Here is a 21,220-nt window from a genome sequence, read left to right as displayed (position 1 = left end):
TGCTCTTTTCTGTTGCTGGTGTGAGCACTAGCTAATAGTCTAGAAATACTTAAGTGTGCAAGTCTGCTGAATATTGCCTGGTATTAAAGTGTGTGAAACAGGTGCTGTAGTCTCTTTTTCCCGGTTTATGTCTTGTCCTTATTACAGAATTAGCTAGGATGGTATTGTAGGAAGGGCCATCTCACTTTGCTTCTGTTTTAGATGTACACACTCCTTACCTCATTTGCAGTCCTGCTTTATGCCTGACCTTTTCAGCCCCTCTTGGGATAGAGGGTTTAGCTTAGCTTTTTTCATGCTTATGCTGGTATCCTTCCTGTAGTGGAGTGTATTCAGGTTAATCCACTGATGTGCAAACTGAAGATCTTTGAAGTCTGGGTTTTTTTAATGACAGAATGAAAGATTTTTGTCTTTCCTGTAGCATCTGCAGATTTGTTGATCAGACACACGACTGAGACTTGGATTACTGAGGTTCAAGTTGTATAGTGAAAATGGGTATTGTTAGCAGTTCAGCTTCTAATTCTTCTTTGTTCTCAGATAGGGCTATGGCAACTCTTCTGTTCAGTTTTTCCTGTCTTGACTTACTAGTTTTCTCAAACCACTAGAAAAAATCACATTATCCATTGCAGATAGTTAGCCCTCCATCATATGCATGGGGACTTTCTAATTAGAAGATTAAACGTTTTCACACTTAGCATCATGCCCACACTAGCCTCGTTTGGTTCTGGCCAGGCACTTTAAGTAGGTGCTGTCCCTTTGCTCTGTGCGATCCAGCTTGCTCCCAGAAGCAGCAGTGGTGTTCAGGTTTGCAGTTTTCAAGAATCTAAGTAGCTTCATGCAGTAAACAAGAAGTCAGGAAGCCTGGTTTTGTTTCACAGTGTTGGACAGGTCTGTTAACTGACCTCTCTTGCCCTCAGTTTTTCCAGTATCAAGGAATGGGAATACTGCCTACTTCAAAAGCCTTATAATGCTTAATCTTTTTGTTAGTTTTGGAATTCTTAAGCACACTGGTCTTTCTAAAGCAAGAATATGAACTGCAAAGTACTGGCCTTGCAGTGCAAATTTTAAAAGTATAAAATATTAATATCATTCAAAAGACGCTCTGATTTAAGGTTTTTCTGTAGCCTGCTTTCTGAGGAAATAGGTGTGTGATCATATAAGCTTTATCCTAATCACCTTTCTGCTTCATTTCAATGAGAGGGGAATTAAAATGAAAAAAGGAATTAAGAGATGCCATTTTTTCTTTTAAAAAGTAAAATAAAAGAAATTGTTGGTGACTGAATACAAGGGAGACATCCTGTTAGTGTGTTTATGGGGAGAACATGTGAAATGTTACTTCAACCCTTTTGTAAGACAAAGGAATTAGACTTTGAAATATCAGTCCCTGGGAAACTGGTGGAACCAACTTGATGGGACCAAAGTTGTGTGTGCAGTTGCATTCAGTTAGCTTTACATAATAATGTCTATTCATCTTGTACCTATTAGAGGCAAAAACTTCATAGATTCAAGACTGGACTGTGCTTCTGCAGGACCATCTTAGATCTTGCCACTTTTCCTGTCAAAAGGAAGACCTACTTTCTTGTTGCTGCTCTTTAATTTCAGCCTTTATAGCTTTGTTAAATTAAGAATCTGTGCAGCTTTGCTAGGGGAAGGAAGGGTGGTGAGTGCATATATGTTATTGGATGAAAGAACGAATCTGTGGCTGCTGTTACTCAGCTTTCCTAATGCAATACAAGAATGCCAACACAGAAGCGTGTGTAGGAGAAAATGCTCCATAGGATTGCAATATTGATACATTACTGCTTTTGCATAGACACTGAGGTGTGAAAATGGATTTACTCTTCAGGAGGAATTACCAACTTTCACACTCAGATCATTTTCCTGAGGTAAGATCCTCTGGTATCTTTGTTCTTTGTGTTACACTGACTTTGGTGTGTGCTTCGTTTTGGAAACAGTTTCTGTTCCTTCAGTTGACCTAAAGGTCATCTTCTCATGCCATGTCTGGCTGTATTTGCGTTTTCTCTGGTTATCTGATGGAAGCTACTCCTTTGTGTTTTGCTGGATTTGTCTGTGCAGCGTTCTCTCACAGTCTGTGCTCCATCCTACAAGGTACTATTTCTGAACAGGCTGAATAATGGGCTCCAGCTGTAGAATTTAGATTAGAAAAGGAGGAAAATGATCAGGTGATTTTGCTAGCTTACTTGTGGTTGTTGGGCAGTTGCTTTTTACTTCTCTACTTTCTTTTCTTTTTTAACCTGGCTAATTTCTATTTTTTTTTTTCCCCCTCAAAAGTACTGTCTACAAGATCCCATTTATTACTCAGGTTACAGTAACACCTGGATGATTCAATCAGAGAGTGAGAATAGGACACTCTTGTGCCTGCTGACTCACAGATCTGTAGTGAGGACAAGCCTAGAACAGTGAGTATGTTTGGGAACAGGTCTGTAATAAGACCAAAACAAATGTTAGACAGAGCTGGAGGAGGATTTGAAACATTCAAACAAATAGGGGGGTGTGTTTGTTGTCATTTGCTACTGTCTAATTGCTATAACGGCAGAATTAAGCCTTAAGTCATAGAAGGATAAAAGTAATACAGATGAGGGGGAGAGTTTAGTTTATTTTATGCCTTTACTTTATGCCTTTGCTCTTGTCATCTTCCTCAAAATGCTGAAATTCTGTAGGTTTTTTTCCTATGAATGAAGGCAGAATAAAGGAAAACATAATGCTTTCTGGAGAGCTGCCCGACATCATTGGTGAAGCAACATTAGCATTCAGTGATTCAATTAGATTATAAGGGGCAAACCACGCAAGCCTTTGCTGTTAGGTGGTCTGGCTGCTCTGGGTACGTAAATCTGGTGATGTTTGACGTTCTTAAGGCACCAGATTCTGAAGTTATCAGATAAGAATCTTTCTTATTAAAAAAAAAATAAAGTATCGCCCTCCTGGTTTGGAGGGAAAGGTGAAGCTTCTGTTCACCTGAGAGCTTGCCATGCGTGAAAATGTATTAATGATGGGGGATTCCTTTTTATACTAAGTTACATAATCCTAACACCAACAGTAAAGAGCAGAAGGAATGACATCTTCTTGAACATGCAGATCCTCACCCTACATTCCCGACTTTTCCAGTTTTTGGTGCATGTAGTTGATTTTACTTGTATGTCCCCTTTGAAGGAAAGTAAAGGTGTTTAGTTTGGCTAACAATACACAGCCTTTATTTTATTTTGTTATTCTTTGAAGTCCAGGCAAATATCCCTTACTTCCTGCTAAGGGTTCTGGGGGATGTAGCTCTTGAAGAGAGTTCTTGTAAAGGTAGTGAAATAATCAGAAATACTAATGATATAATTGAAAATGAGCACATTACTGAGAAATAATAAAATCCTGAGTATGACTTTTGTACCTTTTCAATCTTAAGCACACCGATGGACTTCCTTCACATTTGTTAACACTTCTGAATACATATAGAGAAACTCCATACAGTTTGACAGGGCTTACCTGCTGCTTTTCGAAGAAACTATCTTGAGATTTCTGTGAGACTTGTAATCTACTTAAAAAAAAAAAAAAAAAAACAACAAAAAAAAACCCACAAAAAAACCAACCTTCTATGTTGATCTGATCCTGTGCTTGCTTAGTTAGTTTGTTAGTTGGTTATTTGGCTCTTCCTGTGTGTCTGCTCCAGACTAAATAAGAATTATATGTGTTTTTACACACAGAGAATAATTTTATTCCAAATAAAACCCAAACCTTTTTGCAGTTTTCCAGGCCAGGATTCTATTTGCCAAGTTTCATTCCGGTTCTTTTTGCACAGTTAGAAGTTCCTCAATTTTGTGGTTACAGAAATGCTGACAAAAACAGTTGTATGCAATGATGTGTATTAGTTCCAAACATTCAATTCATTTTTTCCTTTTAAGGTCATTCTTTCATTAAGTTAGTTTCACACACTGCTGTTTGATGCCAACACTTTCTCCCTTCCTTCCTTCCTTCTCCCTCTTAAATGACACTCATATCCCAGGGACAGTGTCTGTGCCGCATTTCGTTGTCAGATTTGTAGCTTATCAAGAGAAGCTATTCAATGGTTTTATTTAATGGTTCTATTTGATGCTGTCATGCACGCTGCTTTTATTTTATTTCTACCAAGACACTGATCTCTTGGTTTTAATGGCCACTATCTGTTGCCAAGTTAGCTTTTGAATAGCCTGGGTTACGCTTATGTTTACCAGTCAGGCAGTCAACTTTTCAAAAAAGGATGAAACAACTTTTTTGTTTAGAAAAGGGAAGAAAGGAGGAGAGGGAAACGCGTGTTTCAGGTATAGACTTTTCCTGCACATTCCGAGTGCAGCGAGATTATGTCTTCCCTCACCCCACTAGCTGCCAGTAGAAATGGATTTATTTACATTAGTGGTGCTACTCTTGGATTGAAAGCCTTCCATTGTTTGCCTGAGCGGGTATTTAGTTAACAGTTGAGTGCTGCCTGTGTGCAGCATATCCAACTACGGAAATGACCATATTGCACGTAGCTGTCCATTCTCTTCTTCCTCAGCCTCCCTTCAGCTCCAGCATGTTTGTTTAGATTGTACTGTTCCATCTGTGGACTTCGTATTTCTCTTAGTCATACAAGGTGACCTTTTTAAAAACTCAGAAGTGCATGTGTCTCTCTCTGTATTGCTTCCAGAGCTGGTAGGCAATATCAGCATTCCACAGCTGGCTGGGTGAGCCAAATTTGGAAGCAGACTAAATCCCAGAGTAGTTTGAGTCTGGAGTCATAAAGTAATGCCTGTGGCAGAAGGGGCACCCATCTTGTTTAGAGGTGTCCTTTTGACAAGGTCTTCAGATTTCCTGCTAGCTGACATGGCCTGTGTCTTTGAGAGCAGAGTATTGCTCTTAGTCTGATGTATCAGTAGACTTTTTAGTAACTGCAAGAAGGTGTTGCCTCTGAAATTCCTTTTTTGGAGCACACAATAAGGAGCAAGCAGAAGTAGCATGAGCAACATATCCGAGCATGTCTACACTGCCTCATGTAATCCTGTGTGATAAAAATCCAGAAGTAGCACTGACTAAAGAAAGGTACAGAGCAGCACCATGATACAACCAGGAAAGTGGAGGTAGTCATTTGAACACTGAACATGCTTAAACACAGCTCTCTCCTTCCTCTCCTTTCCCCACCCCAAAAAAAGGAAAAAGAGCAAAACTGGTTCTGATATGTTTGAAGATCTTTAGAGCTTATTGATTCAGACATCCTCTTTAGTTCTAATGAGTATTAATATTGGTTTAATACTGTAAAAATATAACTTCCCCCAGCTTCTTTCTTGGAGATGGCTGACTGCTTTTGTCCTGCAATTCTGATGGAGATAGAATACTCTAGAAGACGCCCTTCCCCCCCCCCCCAAAGCCAGCGTGGTTGTCCTGTAACCATCTAAATTTTATACTGGAAATACTGAAGTTCCAGGGTTCCTCAGTTCTAAATACTGTTACCATAAGCACTGCCTGCAGTAGGAGGCTGAGGAAGAGAGATTTCTCAAATCCTTTATGTCCTCTATTTGTGAGCTAGGTTCCTAGGTTTTCCACCAAGATGGAGCCATGAGCTGCACTCCCTCCTCTGCAGGTATTTGTCCTCTAGGTCAGGAAATAAATGTTTGGGGGGTTCTGGTGTCAGTTTGTCTCTCCTCACCCCCACCTGACTACCTGCTGCCTCTTTCCGTAGCTTGTTAAAGGAAAACACTGTGCAGTTAATTTAATAAACCCTTTCAAAGAGGCAGAGAGGAAGCAAGCAGGACACAGCACGGTGGGGAAAACCACTGTCTTGTGATTTAGTGCAGCATTTTGCTGTACTTGAAGCTATAGAGTCTGACTTTTGGGGACAGAATTGACACAAATAGGGAAAGTCAGCAGCATGTTGCTCTCATAAATGAATGAGGAATGGCTATTTTAGCATTTCCTTCTTCATTAGCCAAACTTAGCCCGCTGCCTTTTTTTATTGGTGTGGGGCTTGTTTGTTTGTTTCGGGGTTTTTGTTTGGGTTTTTTTGTTTGGTTGGTTGATTTGGTTTGTTTCTTTTTCCTTTGAGCCAAACGTTCAAGGAACTGCAACACAAACTGTATTTCCATTACATGTGTGGCTGAATTGTGTGAAGTGAGGGTATGAGGTAGGCAAAGCTGTGGGTCTTTTCAGGGGTCTTAACTACGCAGCTCCTTAGTTCTAGACTTCTCACGTATGTGTATGATTATAATTTCTGAAGTTCGAGCCTTTCTTACTTCATTTAATTTCTGAAATAAAATATTCTTTTAGAGCTTTGTTACACTAAAGTTACTGAAACACAATGTAGCATTCAACTCCAAAAGGTGTTTTCTTTGATAGCTTTGACTGCTATAGGAGTTTAATGAAAACATCTGTAAGCAGAATGGAAGCTAGTTTGATATTACACCACTATTATTGCAAAATATAATCTCAGAATATTTCAGGCAGGGCATAGTAATAGTAACCATGGAAACTTTGCCTGAAGAGTGGAAAGGATGGGGCATCTGGTAGGCTTAATCACTTGTAGGCAGGAAAGAATTCCAGGTTGTGATTTACATTGAGGAGGAGAATTGGTAATGAGAAGGGCTTAATCTTGCTGGAGCAGTGACTGCACCTTAACATTAAGTCTAGTTGGTGCATATATGTTATGGTATTCTTATCCATGGTGGAGAACTTTTATGTTTTTATAGAAAAAAGTCACCTTTTTTTTCTGCCTGTTTTTTGAGTGGAGGTTTTGGTTGGTTTGGGGGCTTGGGTTGGATTTTTTTTGTTTAATTTTTGGGGTGGTTTTGGTTAAGGGTGGGTTTGGGGGGTTGGGTTTGGAGTTGGGTTTGGATTTTTTAGTTTATTTTTTTGTTTTAGTGCCTGACTATTTTGAGATGGCTGAGTACTTCATGGATCTTGATTAGCAGAAACTAGGGCTGATGAGGGGATCCTAAATCCTTGTCTCTAAGGCTACAGTTTCTAGTATTAAATTTTCTCATGCTTTTATTAAAAACTGTGAACACTATTAAGAGAAGCTCAGCAGCTTTGCCTAGGAAGATGCACACACGGGTGAGAAAGCAGGACTCTTCATGCTGATACAGGCGTTCGTAAATCGTGGTGCCCAGCTTGAAGCTCTTACTAGTTGTCTTTGAAACTGTGACTTCTGGTTTCTTTGCAGCACCCTGGCTTTAACTGAACAGTTCACAAACTGTGTGTATGTGAGAGCAGTGTATTTCTAGTGTGCTTGTTATGCAGAGTCTTTTATTTTTGGTTTTGTTTAACTCTGGCTTAGGAACAATAGTTTTTAACTTTACAGTATCTCATGCAGTGGATTCATGCTTCAACCTGCATGGAATGTGGCTTTCCATCCACGCGGAGTGACTCATTTCTCACAAATGTTGGGACAGAGGGCTACATCAGAGAGTATAATGCATTCAGAATCTATGAATGAACTTCCCTCTAGGATCTGCAAATTTTGTGCCTTTTCTGGTCCAGAAGGTGTATAAAAATCACAGCACTTAACACTATTTGATGTGGATTGCTCGAAACCTGTTAACAAAAGGTCAAGCTCTGGTACTGCTCAAGGAGGTTTCAGTGATTTTCCCAACAAAAAAGGGATAAAACGTCTTCTTCCTTTGTTGTCTCCCTTTCCATACACACAGTTATTTCAAGTACAGGGACTGAATTAAGTCTTTGAAAAAACCAGAAAGCCCATACAATGCAAGTTGAGTTTCAGGTATGCTTTGATTATCTTTAGGTTCCTGGATGGAACGAATTCCATATTCTTTTATAGTTTTAAAGAGAGAGCCTGGAAACTTGTGACCCTTTGATTTTGTCTTGTATGTGTCAATAAGAGCTGATACAAATACTCCAGCTCTGATCATACAGCCTTATATGGGACAAGGAAACTAGCAAATTCAACTATGTGAGAGTTTTAGGTAATGGTGTCACGTAGTAGCATAATTGTCTTGCTTACTTGGCAATATTTTTTGATGAAGCAAGTTTAAGATTAGCTGAGTGACTTGTTTTAGCATCTCTTGAAATAACTTGTTAGTAAGATGGCCTTTTATTTGTGACACCTGGAACTGATTGTAGAGCTCAAACATCCTCTTATGCCTGTAGAAATGTAAATAAAGCAGAAGTGATACAATGGTCAGAGTATCTACAATCAGAGAAAATGCCATCTGGTGCCAGAGCAGAGGTAAAAAACCTTTGGGCTGGCTGTTTTCAGGCACCAGCTGAGTGTTGGTAGAGTCAGTCTCAAATGCAGACATCCCGGAAGTACAAGGACAGTCTTTTTACGGCTAAGGTTACTCTGTGAAACTTTGCTCCTATGCAGGAAGTGTATTTGTTACTAACAAAACTACTCACAGTCTTTAAATTTACTCTTCTGAAGACTTTATAGTGTTACTTTAGTGTTTTGATAGTTTGCAATTTGGGTTTTGAATGAAGCTTTTTCAGGAATTGATGCTTTGAAGCAGAAACTACATAAGATTATAGTTTACTGGGCTTGTTTGAAATGACTCAGTAAGGTTGAAGAGATTCTTTTGTCTTTAATGCCACCTCACTTGTTTCTGCTGTCTTTTTCCAGTTCGCTGCTCCGCTATGGTGGAAACCTCTCTCTTCAGAGTGCCATGAGTGTCCGGTTCAACAGCAACGGAACCCAGCTGCTGGCACTCCGTCGGCGCCTTCCCCCTGTCCTCTATGACATCCACTGTCGGCTGCCTGTCTTCCAGTTTGACAACCAAGGGTACTTCAACTCATGTACTATGAAGAGCTGCTGTTTTGCAGGTGATCGTGATCAGGTAATAAGCAAGCAATGCTTTCCTGAGTCTTCAGAGTTTCCATTAGTGTTTGAAAACACCTCTGTAAGTTGCTTGGGAGATGAAACAGGAGGCAGGATATGTGTAGGCTTACCTCAGGATTGTTTGGCAATGTAGGCTCTGAAGGAAGAAAAACATACACCAAATCATGTGATAAATTTTACTTCTTTTTGATATGATCCAGTACTTTCTTGGAAGGTGATGTTCACAAGAAAAATAACTTGCAGAGGCTTTTTAGGTCAAATTAATATGATTTTAGAAAGATGGGTAGACAATATTATCTACATACAATAAGCAAGCATCTTCCTTGCATTTCATTATTGCTTAGTGCAGGAGAGGCAATCCCACAAAACATAAATATTGTAGATTTATAGAGTTATTGATTCTTATTTCAAATTGTTATGTTTCTGTTTTAATACTGTGTTACTTGATCAGATTGTAGATCTTTATCATTCAGTGTTCTGTAAGTGGTGATGGCAGGTGGTTAGGAAGGTGTAGTTTGTTACTTCACTGAGGCAGGACTCTGTCCCTGCTACTTATCACAAAGAAATAGGTCACACATAAAGTGACTGACAGCCACTGGATTTTAGAACTGGATATTGTCTTTGGACAGCTGTATTTAATAACCACTAACTCTGCTTAAGGACAAAAAAAAGTATTTTCAAGCCATGATAATATAGTGTTAAGATCTGAAAATTTATTTGCTGTCATCAGTAAAATTCCTGCATTAGAATTTGGTCATTAATTCTATTGCTGCTGCTGCAGGAGGCAGAGTTGAGCTTCTTTCAGATTGCAAGTAGGAAATACGTTTATGTCACTGAACTTGAGAAGTGTTTCAGAGTTTTACATAGTTTTTGGCAGGAGGAATGTGAAAATGTAATAATAAAGCCATCTTTAAAAAATAGTGATTTACTATAAAGAATGGGCAAACACGTGTCTTGTTTAAGAAGAAAACTGATGATGATTTGTGGTCCATTATTTAGTCAGCCTAAAGATGATGCTCTTTTCTCCTCTGGAAGTCAGAGTAGGCCCATGTTCATTCTGACACATAGTTTAGCTTCTTACCTGTTACTGAAGATCAAGATAAAAGTGTCTGTTGTTGTGCTTTCTTAGCCGTTTTCTTATGAGTATGGTGTTGTTTTAATGAGAAGAATATGGCTGTTCTGTATCAGGTTGATGCAGTGCTTCAGAAGCCTGCATATTTTTTTTTAAATCCCCTCGATATTCTTTTGGCTTGATGGACTTTCTGTTTGGATAAATAGCAACACATAATGCTACTAGCCAGTTGGAAATCAGAGCAAAAGACATTTATATACCCTTATAAATGCTGTAGGAAGCTAATACAGAAGATGAAGTTTAATATGGAATATTAGAGATGGTGGGAATTGACATTTAGATACTTGCTTGTACCCATCCTCTAACTGGAAAAGAAAAAAGATAATGAAATAGCAGAAAATGCCAACATGTAGCCCAACTGTCTGTGTCTGTAACTGTCCAGTAACACTCAAATTCCGTTGACTAACATTGTCAGCACTGGGGATAGTCCTTAGGGACTGTCTTTTACAGAGAACCAGTTCCAGGTGTATCTAGAAAAGAAGGTTAGAGTTGGAACCTGCCATAAGATACACAAGATGAGTAAAAAACCTTCAAAATGCTTTTTGAGTTGTGCCCCTCTATACAACTAGAATGCTTTTCCTTTTTGGTGAGTTTTGTGAGTGTGAAATAATGTATACAAGACTTCCCCTGTAAATCAGAATTCACCAGAAAAAGAAATAAATCTGGTTCCAATTTAACCTGGTTCTAGCCCCCTTTCCCATTTAATAGTGCCATCCTTTGCCTTAGTAAAGAATGTCTTTCATTTGAGATCCATGCAAAGTAAGTTTAATAGAATTCCTTGCTTGTGTTTCCTTGTAGGATCAAAACTTTGTATGGGCTAAGGCTCATTTGGAGGGATCTAAGGATAAGAAAGTTGTGTTCAGGTTATGAGTGGTACTTGTGGTAGGAAGGCTTCCTCAGAAATTTTCCCTTATTGCACCTATGATTTTCTTCTGTCTGCGATTTTTCTTTTCATCTTTATTAAACTGATGTCTCAGTGGTTTGATTTTTTTCCCCTTTTAAGCTGTCTTAAATAGTTAGGTTTAAATACTTAATACAGAGCATAGTAATTTAAAAATGTGACTCTCCTGTGTTCAAAAACTATTATGTGTGGTCTGCATGGGTAGTTCATCTGATGAAGTTGTGTTTCTATTCTATATTTTAACCCTAATAAAAAAAGGATATCCTTAATTCATCAGTGCTTAGAAATCCTTAACTCATCAGTGCTTAGAATGTAGTCGCATTGAGGAAAAAAGTGAACTGCTGAAAGGAGGAGGCATTTCTTACCCAGCAGAGGTGATGCAAGACCTTTCACTGATTCAACTTCCCAACCTGGCAGAAGTATTTACTTCTTTTTCTGGGTTAATGACTTATATGATACTCAGACGGTTCTGGCAAGTGTCTGAATGCAATAGAAGGAAGAGATCAGAGGGTGGGTGAGAGATCAAGAGATGGCCTTTCAGTGCTGTGAGACATAGCTCCTCACGACTACAGCCTTTGCTAATCCTTCCAGAAAGTTTGTATAAGGAAAATGGTTTACTCACAGGAAGTTTTCTGGTAAATCAGACCATCAGGGTTTAAAAAACAACAGCCGTTAGTGTCTTAGTACTTGACTTTGGAAGTTTGCTGTAACATGGTGGTGAAAATCTACATAGAAGGTAAATAACATCCTGTTCCATATGGAGCTGTTGGATTTTCATATGGCAAAAACTAACAGATTCCAAGCTGCAAGCACACAGCCTATGAGTTCTCTTAGAGATCACCCTCATATTTTAAGGAATTAAATACTTAAGTTCCCATAATGATCAGATGTGTTATTCTTACTTTGACAAGGTATGTGTGTTAAATTAATACAATTTCTTTGCACAAATAAAACACAGACTACTAGTTGAAGAACACTTTGATTGATTTGTCTGTGGATGGCAGTTAGGCTCTGTATACTAATGTTTTCTCAGTATTGTCTTTTTAGCACCCACAGATTGTGACAGGTACTCAACAGGACTTGTATCCAGAACTCCTGACTCTAGAGCTTGCAGGTATGCAGTGATCTCATTTTACTGAGATGAGCTGCAGGTATGCAGCTCATTTTATTGGGGCGTCTGTGATGCAAGTAGATTGAAACCTCTTAAGGAAAAATGAAATACCATTAATGCTTTAAGGAACAAAACTCAGAAAGATTCACCTGTTAACCCCAATTATTTTTACTTTTTTTAAATTTAAAAGAATGCATTCTGAAATGCTTAGGTAGTTTTTGAGTTGTTGCAGGTATTTTGAATGTGAGGGTTGTAGCACAAGCTAAGTGACAAGAATATGCAAGGATGAACAGCTACTGTTGTTTTCCTCTGAAAGCATTATTGCCCTAGTCCTTGTGAACCTGATATCGGTGAACAGTACAGGCAAGAATTTTTCCTAGAGATGCCACAGTCAGACTTTTGCTGATTCTTACAACTACCAAAGCTTGAGAGGCAATGTTTAGGCAATGGTTGATTTGCACCCATTTATGGTTGCCTCCATTTGCCCCTCTCTTTTGTGCATGTTGTGAGTTTAATGACCTCATGCACATGACACTGATTTTTCTTTTCTTTTTAGGAGAGCTCTGATACTGGTAGATAAACACGTTCAAAATTGTTTGCCATGTGCGTTATCCAGGAGCTCACTTGAGTCATACAGCTGTGGAAGGGAAGGAAGGGTGAGATAGGTTGGATGAATCAAGCATGACTCTCAGCTGCCCCCCTCCCTCCCTGTTGGCTGTAGAGGTTTATGTGAGAGCATAATTTACCCATCCTTCTGGTACAGGCATCCAGGCCCAGAATTTTAAAGCCAGTTTATTTACGCTCCTAACTCCCACTGACTTTACCCTTGTGTGCACAAATGTTTGTTTATGTACAAATCATAAAATGTGTGAAAATCTCAAGTTGTGTCAGGGGACTGGGGGAGTTTCCATTCTTCTTGTCAGCATTAGAATTTGGGAAATGTTATTTAAATACTAAGGATTTTTAATTGCTAGACTGGTATGGAAAAATATCTCTTGGATCTGAGGATACAGGAAGTATCGAAGGACCTTAGGTCCTTCACATTTTTTAGTGCATTTTTATGCATTTTTAAGGAACCTCAGAGGTCATGGTGCTGGGCAGCAGCAAAAAAAGATCCACAAAAAAACCCACAAAAAACAACCACCCCCCCCCTCCAAACTAAAATAGACTGAAAGCTTTTCTTGCTGAAGAATTGTTGCCTGTGTCATGATGATCAATGTTAACAGCTCATTCCCTTTTTCCACTGTGCAGATAATGTGAAGCTCTATAACGGTTGTAGCTGTAAAATCAACTGCCCATTGCCTACTTCAAAAAAGGTGGGGGTGGGGAGAAATAACTTGTACTCTGTGAATCAAACAAAAAGTCTCTTGACTCTGGCATGCCCTCAGACATTACATCACCACTCAGCCTTTTCTGTTGACATTATGCTGGTATAGGAATGCACCACTCACGGTACTGCGGACTGCTCCAACTCCCTATAAAGTTACAGCCTTCATTATGTTGAAGTCTGTGTGCTAAATAACCCTGGTTAGGGACAACCAAGTTTTTAGCAGGACAGAATTATTACATGAATGTTACCCTTCCAAGAACAGGATTGGCTGTGTAGGTGCCAGGAGTTTTATATGGTTGTAATTGCCTTTGTAAAGAAATAAAACTTTTTTTCCGTGTTCTTAAATTTTTGTCATCTAACTTAAAGGCCATTTATCTCAGTAAGTAGTACTTATCCATGTCTAGCTTTAAAAACTAAACAGAAAAAAGTAAATTATTCTTCTAAAGAATATGTTGCGAGTAGCCTGTGCACAGAGAAGACTTCATGAATAGAAGCTTACTGCAGTCAGCATTTCTTATTATACGAAAAGCACTTAGAGTGAAAATATGTTGTTCTGCTTGGATAAAAAGGAAATCAATGTCTTATTCTGTCTTAAATTGGCTTCTTCTAAGAATTACTGATGCGGTTGTATTTTGTTTTTTTACTTTATCTAAATTGCACTTTAATTCCCAGCTATATGCATAACATTACATACCTCTAAAATACATACGTGGGTAATTTCTCTGTGAAATTTATTTATTTATTTCTTCCCCATTACTTTTGTTAATTGACATGGGAGGGTCATACTGAAAATGTCTCTTCAAAGTCGGGGTCCTGACAGCAGGGGCTGGGAGTTTTCTTTAACCCTTCTTAATTCTGATTGCCTCTTCCCCCATTCCCTGGGGCATCCGGCCAGCCTCATTTCCTGTCTCTTCTGCATTCCTGTAAGCCCTTCGGGGGGGAGATTTTTAGACCTCTGGACAGTAATGCATTAGCCTAAAGTGACCCATACTGCGGCTAAGTTCTGGTGGAGTGAAACCCTGACTAGAGAGACTTTGAAGTTTGCGGGCTTCATGTTCCTCATAGCACATCACAGGAGATCTGCAGTTCAGTAGCATCCCTTACACGACTGGGGAGAGGGAAGAGTGAGCAGGAGTGCATGCTGAAGATGACACGCAAAAGGTGCTGCACTTGACAATGCTTCTTGTTGAGGTGTTAAAACTAGGCCTTGTATAGGTACTGAAAAAGCGACTGAATTCTGAAGGATTTTGACTAAGGGAATGTTTGATTTAATGTGTGTTTAAAAAAGTAAACTAACATTTGGCTGAAGAAGACAAAAGAGAGGAACTGGGGTATATGCAGTTTCAGCCACGTACAGAAAAGTCTTCTTCATGTGCTCAGCTAAACTTGTTGCTTTCTTTGGAACATAATAGGAATATTTTCCTTGCCATAGAAATCTGCAGTAAGGGTTTCTAAGTTGCTTTTGTTCATGAATAAAGTTGCTGTTACAGCCTTTCTGAGTTGCAAAAAGGCAGCTGTAAAAATGTTGATGGATTGTTCCTGATGATGCTTCTGTAAGTATTTAAAACTGCCCCACACAGAGTTGGCTGCTTATAAGATTAGGGATTTAGGGAGTGGGAATACAGATTTTTGGCTTTGATTTTTATGTACTAGAAGAAATTAGCGTTTTTCCAGTCTGCTGTGTCACAGCTTTTCTTTCCCCAGTTCATGAGATAGGCATGCTTCTTACCGAGGAACTAAGTTTCTGTTATAAAAAACCTGCTTGATTCTCAGGCCGAGATGGGAAACTTTTAAGTTCTTTTTTGTGCCAGTTTCAACCTCCCAGAATAACAGTCTTGAACAGTACAGGTTGCAAGCCGCTGTCCTGGCTAGTATGGAAAAAGACATCTGTTTTCAAAGCAAACATGTTTTTTAATACCACAGTGCTATGAGCTCTGGTTGTAGATTGCTCTTTAAATTTGTTAAATATTGTACAAAAGATACAATATGCAACCCAGAATTTATTAGAAAACAGAGGATAAAAGGCAAATTATTTTCTTAACCATTAGTTTTCCAAACCACATTTCAGAATTGGCTTTCTTGGTGATGTCTCTTCTTACTTTAGGTTTTGTCATTGAGAGACAGCAACAAGAGATTAATAGCCTGCACAGGTGACTGCTCTGGTTAACTGCCTTGGGGAGAGGAACTTCTTACTTGCTAACAGTGAGGGCTTCTAAAAGGAGAAGAGGCAGCCTCTGACTGGGGCTGCAGTTTGAGGGTGCAAACAAGGCAGTATGCCATTGAGAGGGGAGGTCCTGTACTTGGGCTGTACTGGTACCCACCAGACCCCTATAGAAGGTGGTTGACATACATAAATGAGAAGAAATATATTGAATGACTGATTGCAGTTTGTATGGGATTTTACTGTTCTAGCTGCTGAACCAGACTGTCAGTGTGTCATGAGTGCTGATGTTGGCACAAGGGATGTAGGTTGGAACATACCTACGGAGGTCAGCACATGATTGTTAGAACAGCTTTTCAAACTGTACTAAGAGGGAACTCTATGCCAGAAGTCTAGATTCATCAGCATAAAGGTGATAGCCTGACAGAAAGATCAGGAATCGCAAGGAGATGGAAATATTTGACCAACTGACTGTTGTTTATTTCTTAATTAAAGATAAGAAAGGAGTGTTCTGCTCTGTGGGAGATCCTGGGTTTTTTTCTTCTGTTCCTCTAGTATTGCCCATCTCAAACAACCTGTATTATCTTGCTGATTCCTTGTTTGTTTGCTTGTTGCTTTTTGAATAAGAAAAAGTCTTTACCTCCTCCTTGATGTGTCCTTACCTTGTTTCTCCTCTGGTCAGTGGGTACTCTTAACGATAGAAATATGATTTGAAAACAAATCTGTGGGTTTTCCTACCTGTAGACTTAACACTAAATTCTGATCAAATGGTAAATTTAAGTATTGGTCATTTTTTAAAAATGGAGAATGTAGCAAGGGAAATTTCATTTATAAGGAAGACATGAAGATGTGTAAAGCAGTTTTGGCATCACAAAAGGCCCAGAAGCAGCTATATAAAAAAAAATTTTGGTTGTGTTCTATCAAACATTTTTCATGCAAAATATGTAATGTGAAGCAAGTCCCCTGTTCACACTTGTGATCTATACACACACACAAAGCATATATGTATATATGAGGTGACCTTTCTTCCTATTTGTTTTTATTTGTTTATAGTTTGCTTCCTTATCCCTTTTGAAATAGTTCTATGAGAAGCAGATTGTGGTGATACCATTGAGATTTTGTTGGGCTCAAGGATGACTTCCCATCTGGGTTTCCTGGTATTTAGTAGGGGGGTGTAATTATGGTACTGCTTTGGTCTCAGTGGCTGCTTACAGGGTATCTCTCTCTCCTCTGTGTGGCTGCCTGTTTGTAAAATTAGTATTTCTAGGCAGTCCATCATTCTGGAACCCTCAGGTCCTCTATCAAATTTGAAATTGGCCATTAGGCTTGAAAGTTCTTGGAGGCAGATGCCACAAAGAATAGCATAAGCCTGATTTCCTGAGGAAACCTTTCTTCTTTGGAAAAATACACAGTTTTTACATTCTTTGTGTAAATGGATTCCTTCTCCGAAGTGCTGATTACTATGAATTTCAGTCTCTCTTGGACAAATAATCAATGTTTTCAGATTTCTGTGATGCTTCATGTCAAACTGTAGTTTCCTCAGGGCATATCCCACTACAGAGAAGATGCACAAGGCACCTCTTCTCGTAAGCTCAAGAGGAGTTAAGACTTCAGCCTAGCAGACTGCCACCAATCCAGATTCTTTATCTGTTGTCATAGGAAAAAGTAAAAGCCTACACCCCACCCATGAGTTAAATTATATTACAAGCAGTATATGGAGGGACTGTACATCCTGTCTCTTAACGAAGCTGTGCAAAGCACCAGCAGAACTGTTTCAAAGTTAGATGCCTTTTAGCTTCTTCCCCAGCATATGGATTTTGCATTACTTCAAGAAGCTATGGGACAGCTTGCTAAAACCTGAGGAAAATTCCATCTACTCTGATCTTTCTGCCCCAAGTTTCATTGGCCCCTCTGAGGGAAGAACAGACATGCTTAGGTGAGTGGGAACTGAGATTTAGGTTTAGTCTCATTCAGAGCTGGCTTGTTAGTGAAGCTGTAAGCAGCATCGTGGAATTCGAATCTCTCATTCTCCTGTTAGTAGCTTAGCAGCAATCAATTTTCAAATGGTTATAACCTCTGTACTGTTACCCATGGTCTCATTCATACATTTATAATTATATGGTGATGAAGCTTTTTGGTTTCAGCTTTTAAGACAAATTCTCCTGCATTCTTCTTGTTCTCTCCTAAATTAGTAGGGCCATTCAGAAGACTTGCTGATACTTTTGAAAAAATGATCCATGTCTCCTGGTCCATTGTTTAGGGCCAGAAGCTTAAAATGTCTCTGATATAGGTCATAAGTAAGAGGAAATTTTATGGAATCGGGAAATGTGGATGTTGGAAACTGTAAAATAAGGTTTGATTTAGATAGAATTTCACTGAAATACTCCATATTCAGTAGCACCTGAGGAAATGCAGCTTGTGGGATTTTGAAAGCTTTCAAGCTAGCAGTGGTAAGAACAAAAATAAAATCCCTAGAGTGGTAGTACTCTACAAAACGCAATGCTAATGCTACTGTTATGAGACTATAGCTGCTACAGATTAGATCTCCATTTATTTATATCAACTACTGTGATTTCCTTGGTGGGAGAGAAATTGAGAAGAGTGGGGAGCACTAGTCCAAAGTAATTCTGCTGGATTCCTGATGATAGTTCATTTTAAGCATTTTATGTGTACTTGAAGCTCAGACTGAATTTGTGTTTTCTCCAGCAGCAGACTCTAACCACGCCTGAGAGTTTTCTTCCTTCTAAGGCAAACTTCTGAATCAGCAGCTTGAAGTCATCTGGAAGCCTTTTCCTGTCATTGTTGCTAAACAGCTAGACATAGAAGCTGATTCTTCTCTTCTAAAAAAACTCCAATATTAATTATTAGCAACTGGTTTTGTGTCTAATCTGATGTTCATGTGAATATTGTGAATGTTGATTTCCGAAGTCGTGGTCAGATACAGCAGCAAAAAATGCAGACAATGAAACAGGTGGTTTTAATGTTGGTCTCTTCCCTCAGACATCTGAGCATCTGGGCTCCTCGCACAGTGTCTGGTCTGATTCAGAATTCGGCACTGTGCTGGTTCTTGAGGTTATGTTCTGCTTGGAGTTTGTCTTTTGAAGGGGAGGGCAGAGGGAATGAGAGTGCACCCTGTCTTAGCCGTTTACTTGTCTCTGTGAATGTGCATGGTTTTGCCTCTTACTGGCTTGTCTCTGTGATTTGATTATCTGGGCTTTTGTTCTGAAAGTGAGTGAGTAGAAGGTACTCTGCTACGAATTACATTTTTCACATCCCCTCAGGTCCAAAAATTCTTGGCCGCAATTCAGGTGGAGTCTGAGCATATGCAGCATGATATTATTTCATTTGCCTCACCTCAACCCTTCTTTTTTCTTTCTTTTCTCTTCCTCCCTTTTAAAAAGTCTACTCCATTCCCTCAGGAGTTCAGCCTTATTAACTAGGGTTTGGTGCACTTCATAACAATTATTTCTTTGAAATTTCTAGTAGTAAGGACTGACTTCTGCATTTTCTCAATCCTTGTTCTCCCACTTTCAACTTGTGTGGAAAACTGTTGGCTTATTGTTGTAGTAGCAATACACCAAAGAAAAATTTTCACAGATGATCACGTAAATGTCCTAGTAATGTCAGTCCGTCTGTGCTCTCCAGAGGCCTTGGGTTACCATTGTCTTGTGCAAAGAGTACTAATTAGAATTGAGTTTCTTTTTCAAATGTCATGGAAGAGGCATGTTTCTGGCTTCAGCGCTTTGGGTGTCTGCTCTTGAAGCTTCAGTGGGCACATTTTTTCTTGCAGTAGCTGCAGTCATGAAGTTGTGCTTCCGGCAGTCTCTTGGTCTGTCTGAAAAGCCGCGTTCTACTTCTTAGCTCCCTATCACCTGATCTTACAGAAAAGGATGAAAGGAGTGCATTTGGGGATTCAATTCTGTATTGTGAGAACAGCAGGAAAACATGTGCCCTAGAGGTATCCTAACAGTGAAAGAGTGGAAAACAATTCCAACTACTACAGCAGCAATAGTGGAATGGCAGAGATACCAAATAGTGGGTATTTTGTGCAATGTGATCTATTTCTGATAATTATTGGCGGAGCTAACTATCAAAATAAAATTAAAATTTATATTAAAAGTTTGCAACTTGCAGCCCATTGCTTACAACATGAAACTTGTGTAGATTATTTTATCAATTAATATTTGATAACCCCGATTCACCAAGCAATTATTTCCCTCATTTTTTTAATAATCTTTGAAAAAAATTAGTCAGAAGAGAGTTCTGAAGGACATATGCTCAGAGCAGAGCATCCTCAAAGTCAGATCAGGTTGCTCAGGGAATTGTCCAGGTGAATTTTGGATTTGCAATGGTGGATATTCCACCGTCTTTCTGGGGCTGAGTTGCAGTGTTTGTTACGTTTCTCCTGAACATGCTGTTCCTTTGTGTTCAGCTGGAATTTCCCTTGCTGTGACTTGTGACTTCCTGAGCATCCACTGCATGCTTCTGACAAGAGTCTGTCCCAAGCTGCTCTGTATTCCATCAGGCAGTGGAAGACTCTTGAGGTCTGTCCCTTGACTTTCTCTCCTGGCTAGATAAGGCCGACTCTCTTAGCTTTTCCTCGCAGGTCATGTGCCTTCAGCCCAGCGGTCCTCCTCCACTCTCTCTTCGATTTATTAGTGTCACTGTTGTATCAGGGGACCTAAACTGGACACAGTACTCCAGATGTGGCCACAAAAAGTACCAGACAATCACTTGTCTTGACCTCCTGGTTACACTCTTAATAGTGCAGTCAAATTGCCATTAGTCCACATCACTGATATCTCCAAAGCAAAACAGAGTATGCTCAGATCAGTGGTCTTTGCAGGTATTATGTTCTAGTTCTGTGGGCAATGATATGCCAGGTTTCCTAGAGAACTGGTCATTTATTCTTACAGGACACACAGTTTGTTTCTCTGCAGATGAGTTTGGAGGCTCACAGACACTTCATTCCCTGCATGTATGTAATGTGCTTTTTCTGTGTTGCATGCCTGTTGCAGGATATCTGAAATCTGTCACTTCAGGGCCTGTCACTGTTGGTAGGTTGCTTGATTTATAATGTAGAGTGCTTAATGACTCATATTGAGGAGTGTTAAAACTTTTTTTGTTTGTTAAAAAAGGGTGTTACAGGTATAAATTCAAGATATGGAGCTTTCTAGGTGGTTTAGAAGTCTCCATTTTTTTCTCACCTGTCCTAGGCAAATAAGTTGCTGCTTCAACCACACAATTTGGTAATAAATACTAACAGTTGGCAACATCTTTATAATTTTAAACAAGACCTTTTGTTTCCATGTAGCATTTCTTCTGTAACAAAATGTATTAGAGGTACTTTCTTTCTGATTGCTGGGAGGTTGCCTATGCGAGCCCTAATCTGTGTAGTTTTGGCACAGTGGCTCAGCCTGCAGCGGACTAACATTTATGAGCAGTGAAATGAAAGGGAAGCACATATTCCTAGCACCGCCAGGTCAGTTTGGCAGAGGTAAGCTGCCTGAGTGCTTGAACATGTTGGCTTGCAGAAATAACTTTCTGGCTGGAAAGGATGGGTCTGTGAGTGATGCAGAACTAGTGTGCACAAGTTTTTAAAGGAACTTTTGTTTGATCAGTGCTTCTTATCTGTCAGAAAATGAGCAGAAGTGCATTCATAAGTGCTTGCTCACATCCCACATCCTTAAAAAAAAAAGAAAAAAGAATGGTTGGAGTGTGATAGTAGGAAACCAGAGAAGGTATTTTAATGGTTGGTTATTGCATTTTTGTGGCTGGAAACATC

The 21,220-nt window shown here is 39.4% G+C and overlaps 1 protein-coding gene across 4 annotated transcripts in view; it reads left to right on the top strand.

Moving 5' to 3' along the window:
• The window catches only part of DCAF5 (DDB1 and CUL4 associated factor 5), a 74,080-nt gene that overhangs the window by 31,314 nt on the left and 21,546 nt on the right, over positions 1-21,220 (top strand). For all 4 annotated transcript variants that reach the window (XM_030485328.1, XM_030485329.1, XM_030485330.1 and 1 more), the window contains exon 6: positions 8,585-8,798. In XM_030485328.1, the coding sequence (XP_030341188.1) occupies positions 8,585-8,798 (214 nt within the window). The remainder of the gene's footprint in view (positions 1-8,584; positions 8,799-21,220) is intronic.

This window comes from Strigops habroptila, chromosome 4, assembly GCF_004027225.2.
Source record: "Strigops habroptila isolate Jane chromosome 4, bStrHab1.2.pri, whole genome shotgun sequence".
Taxonomy (NCBI): Eukaryota; Metazoa; Chordata; class Aves; order Psittaciformes; family Psittacidae; genus Strigops; species Strigops habroptila.
Note: the sequence above shows the minus strand (reverse complement) of the source record. Positions and strands in the feature narration are given on the sequence as shown.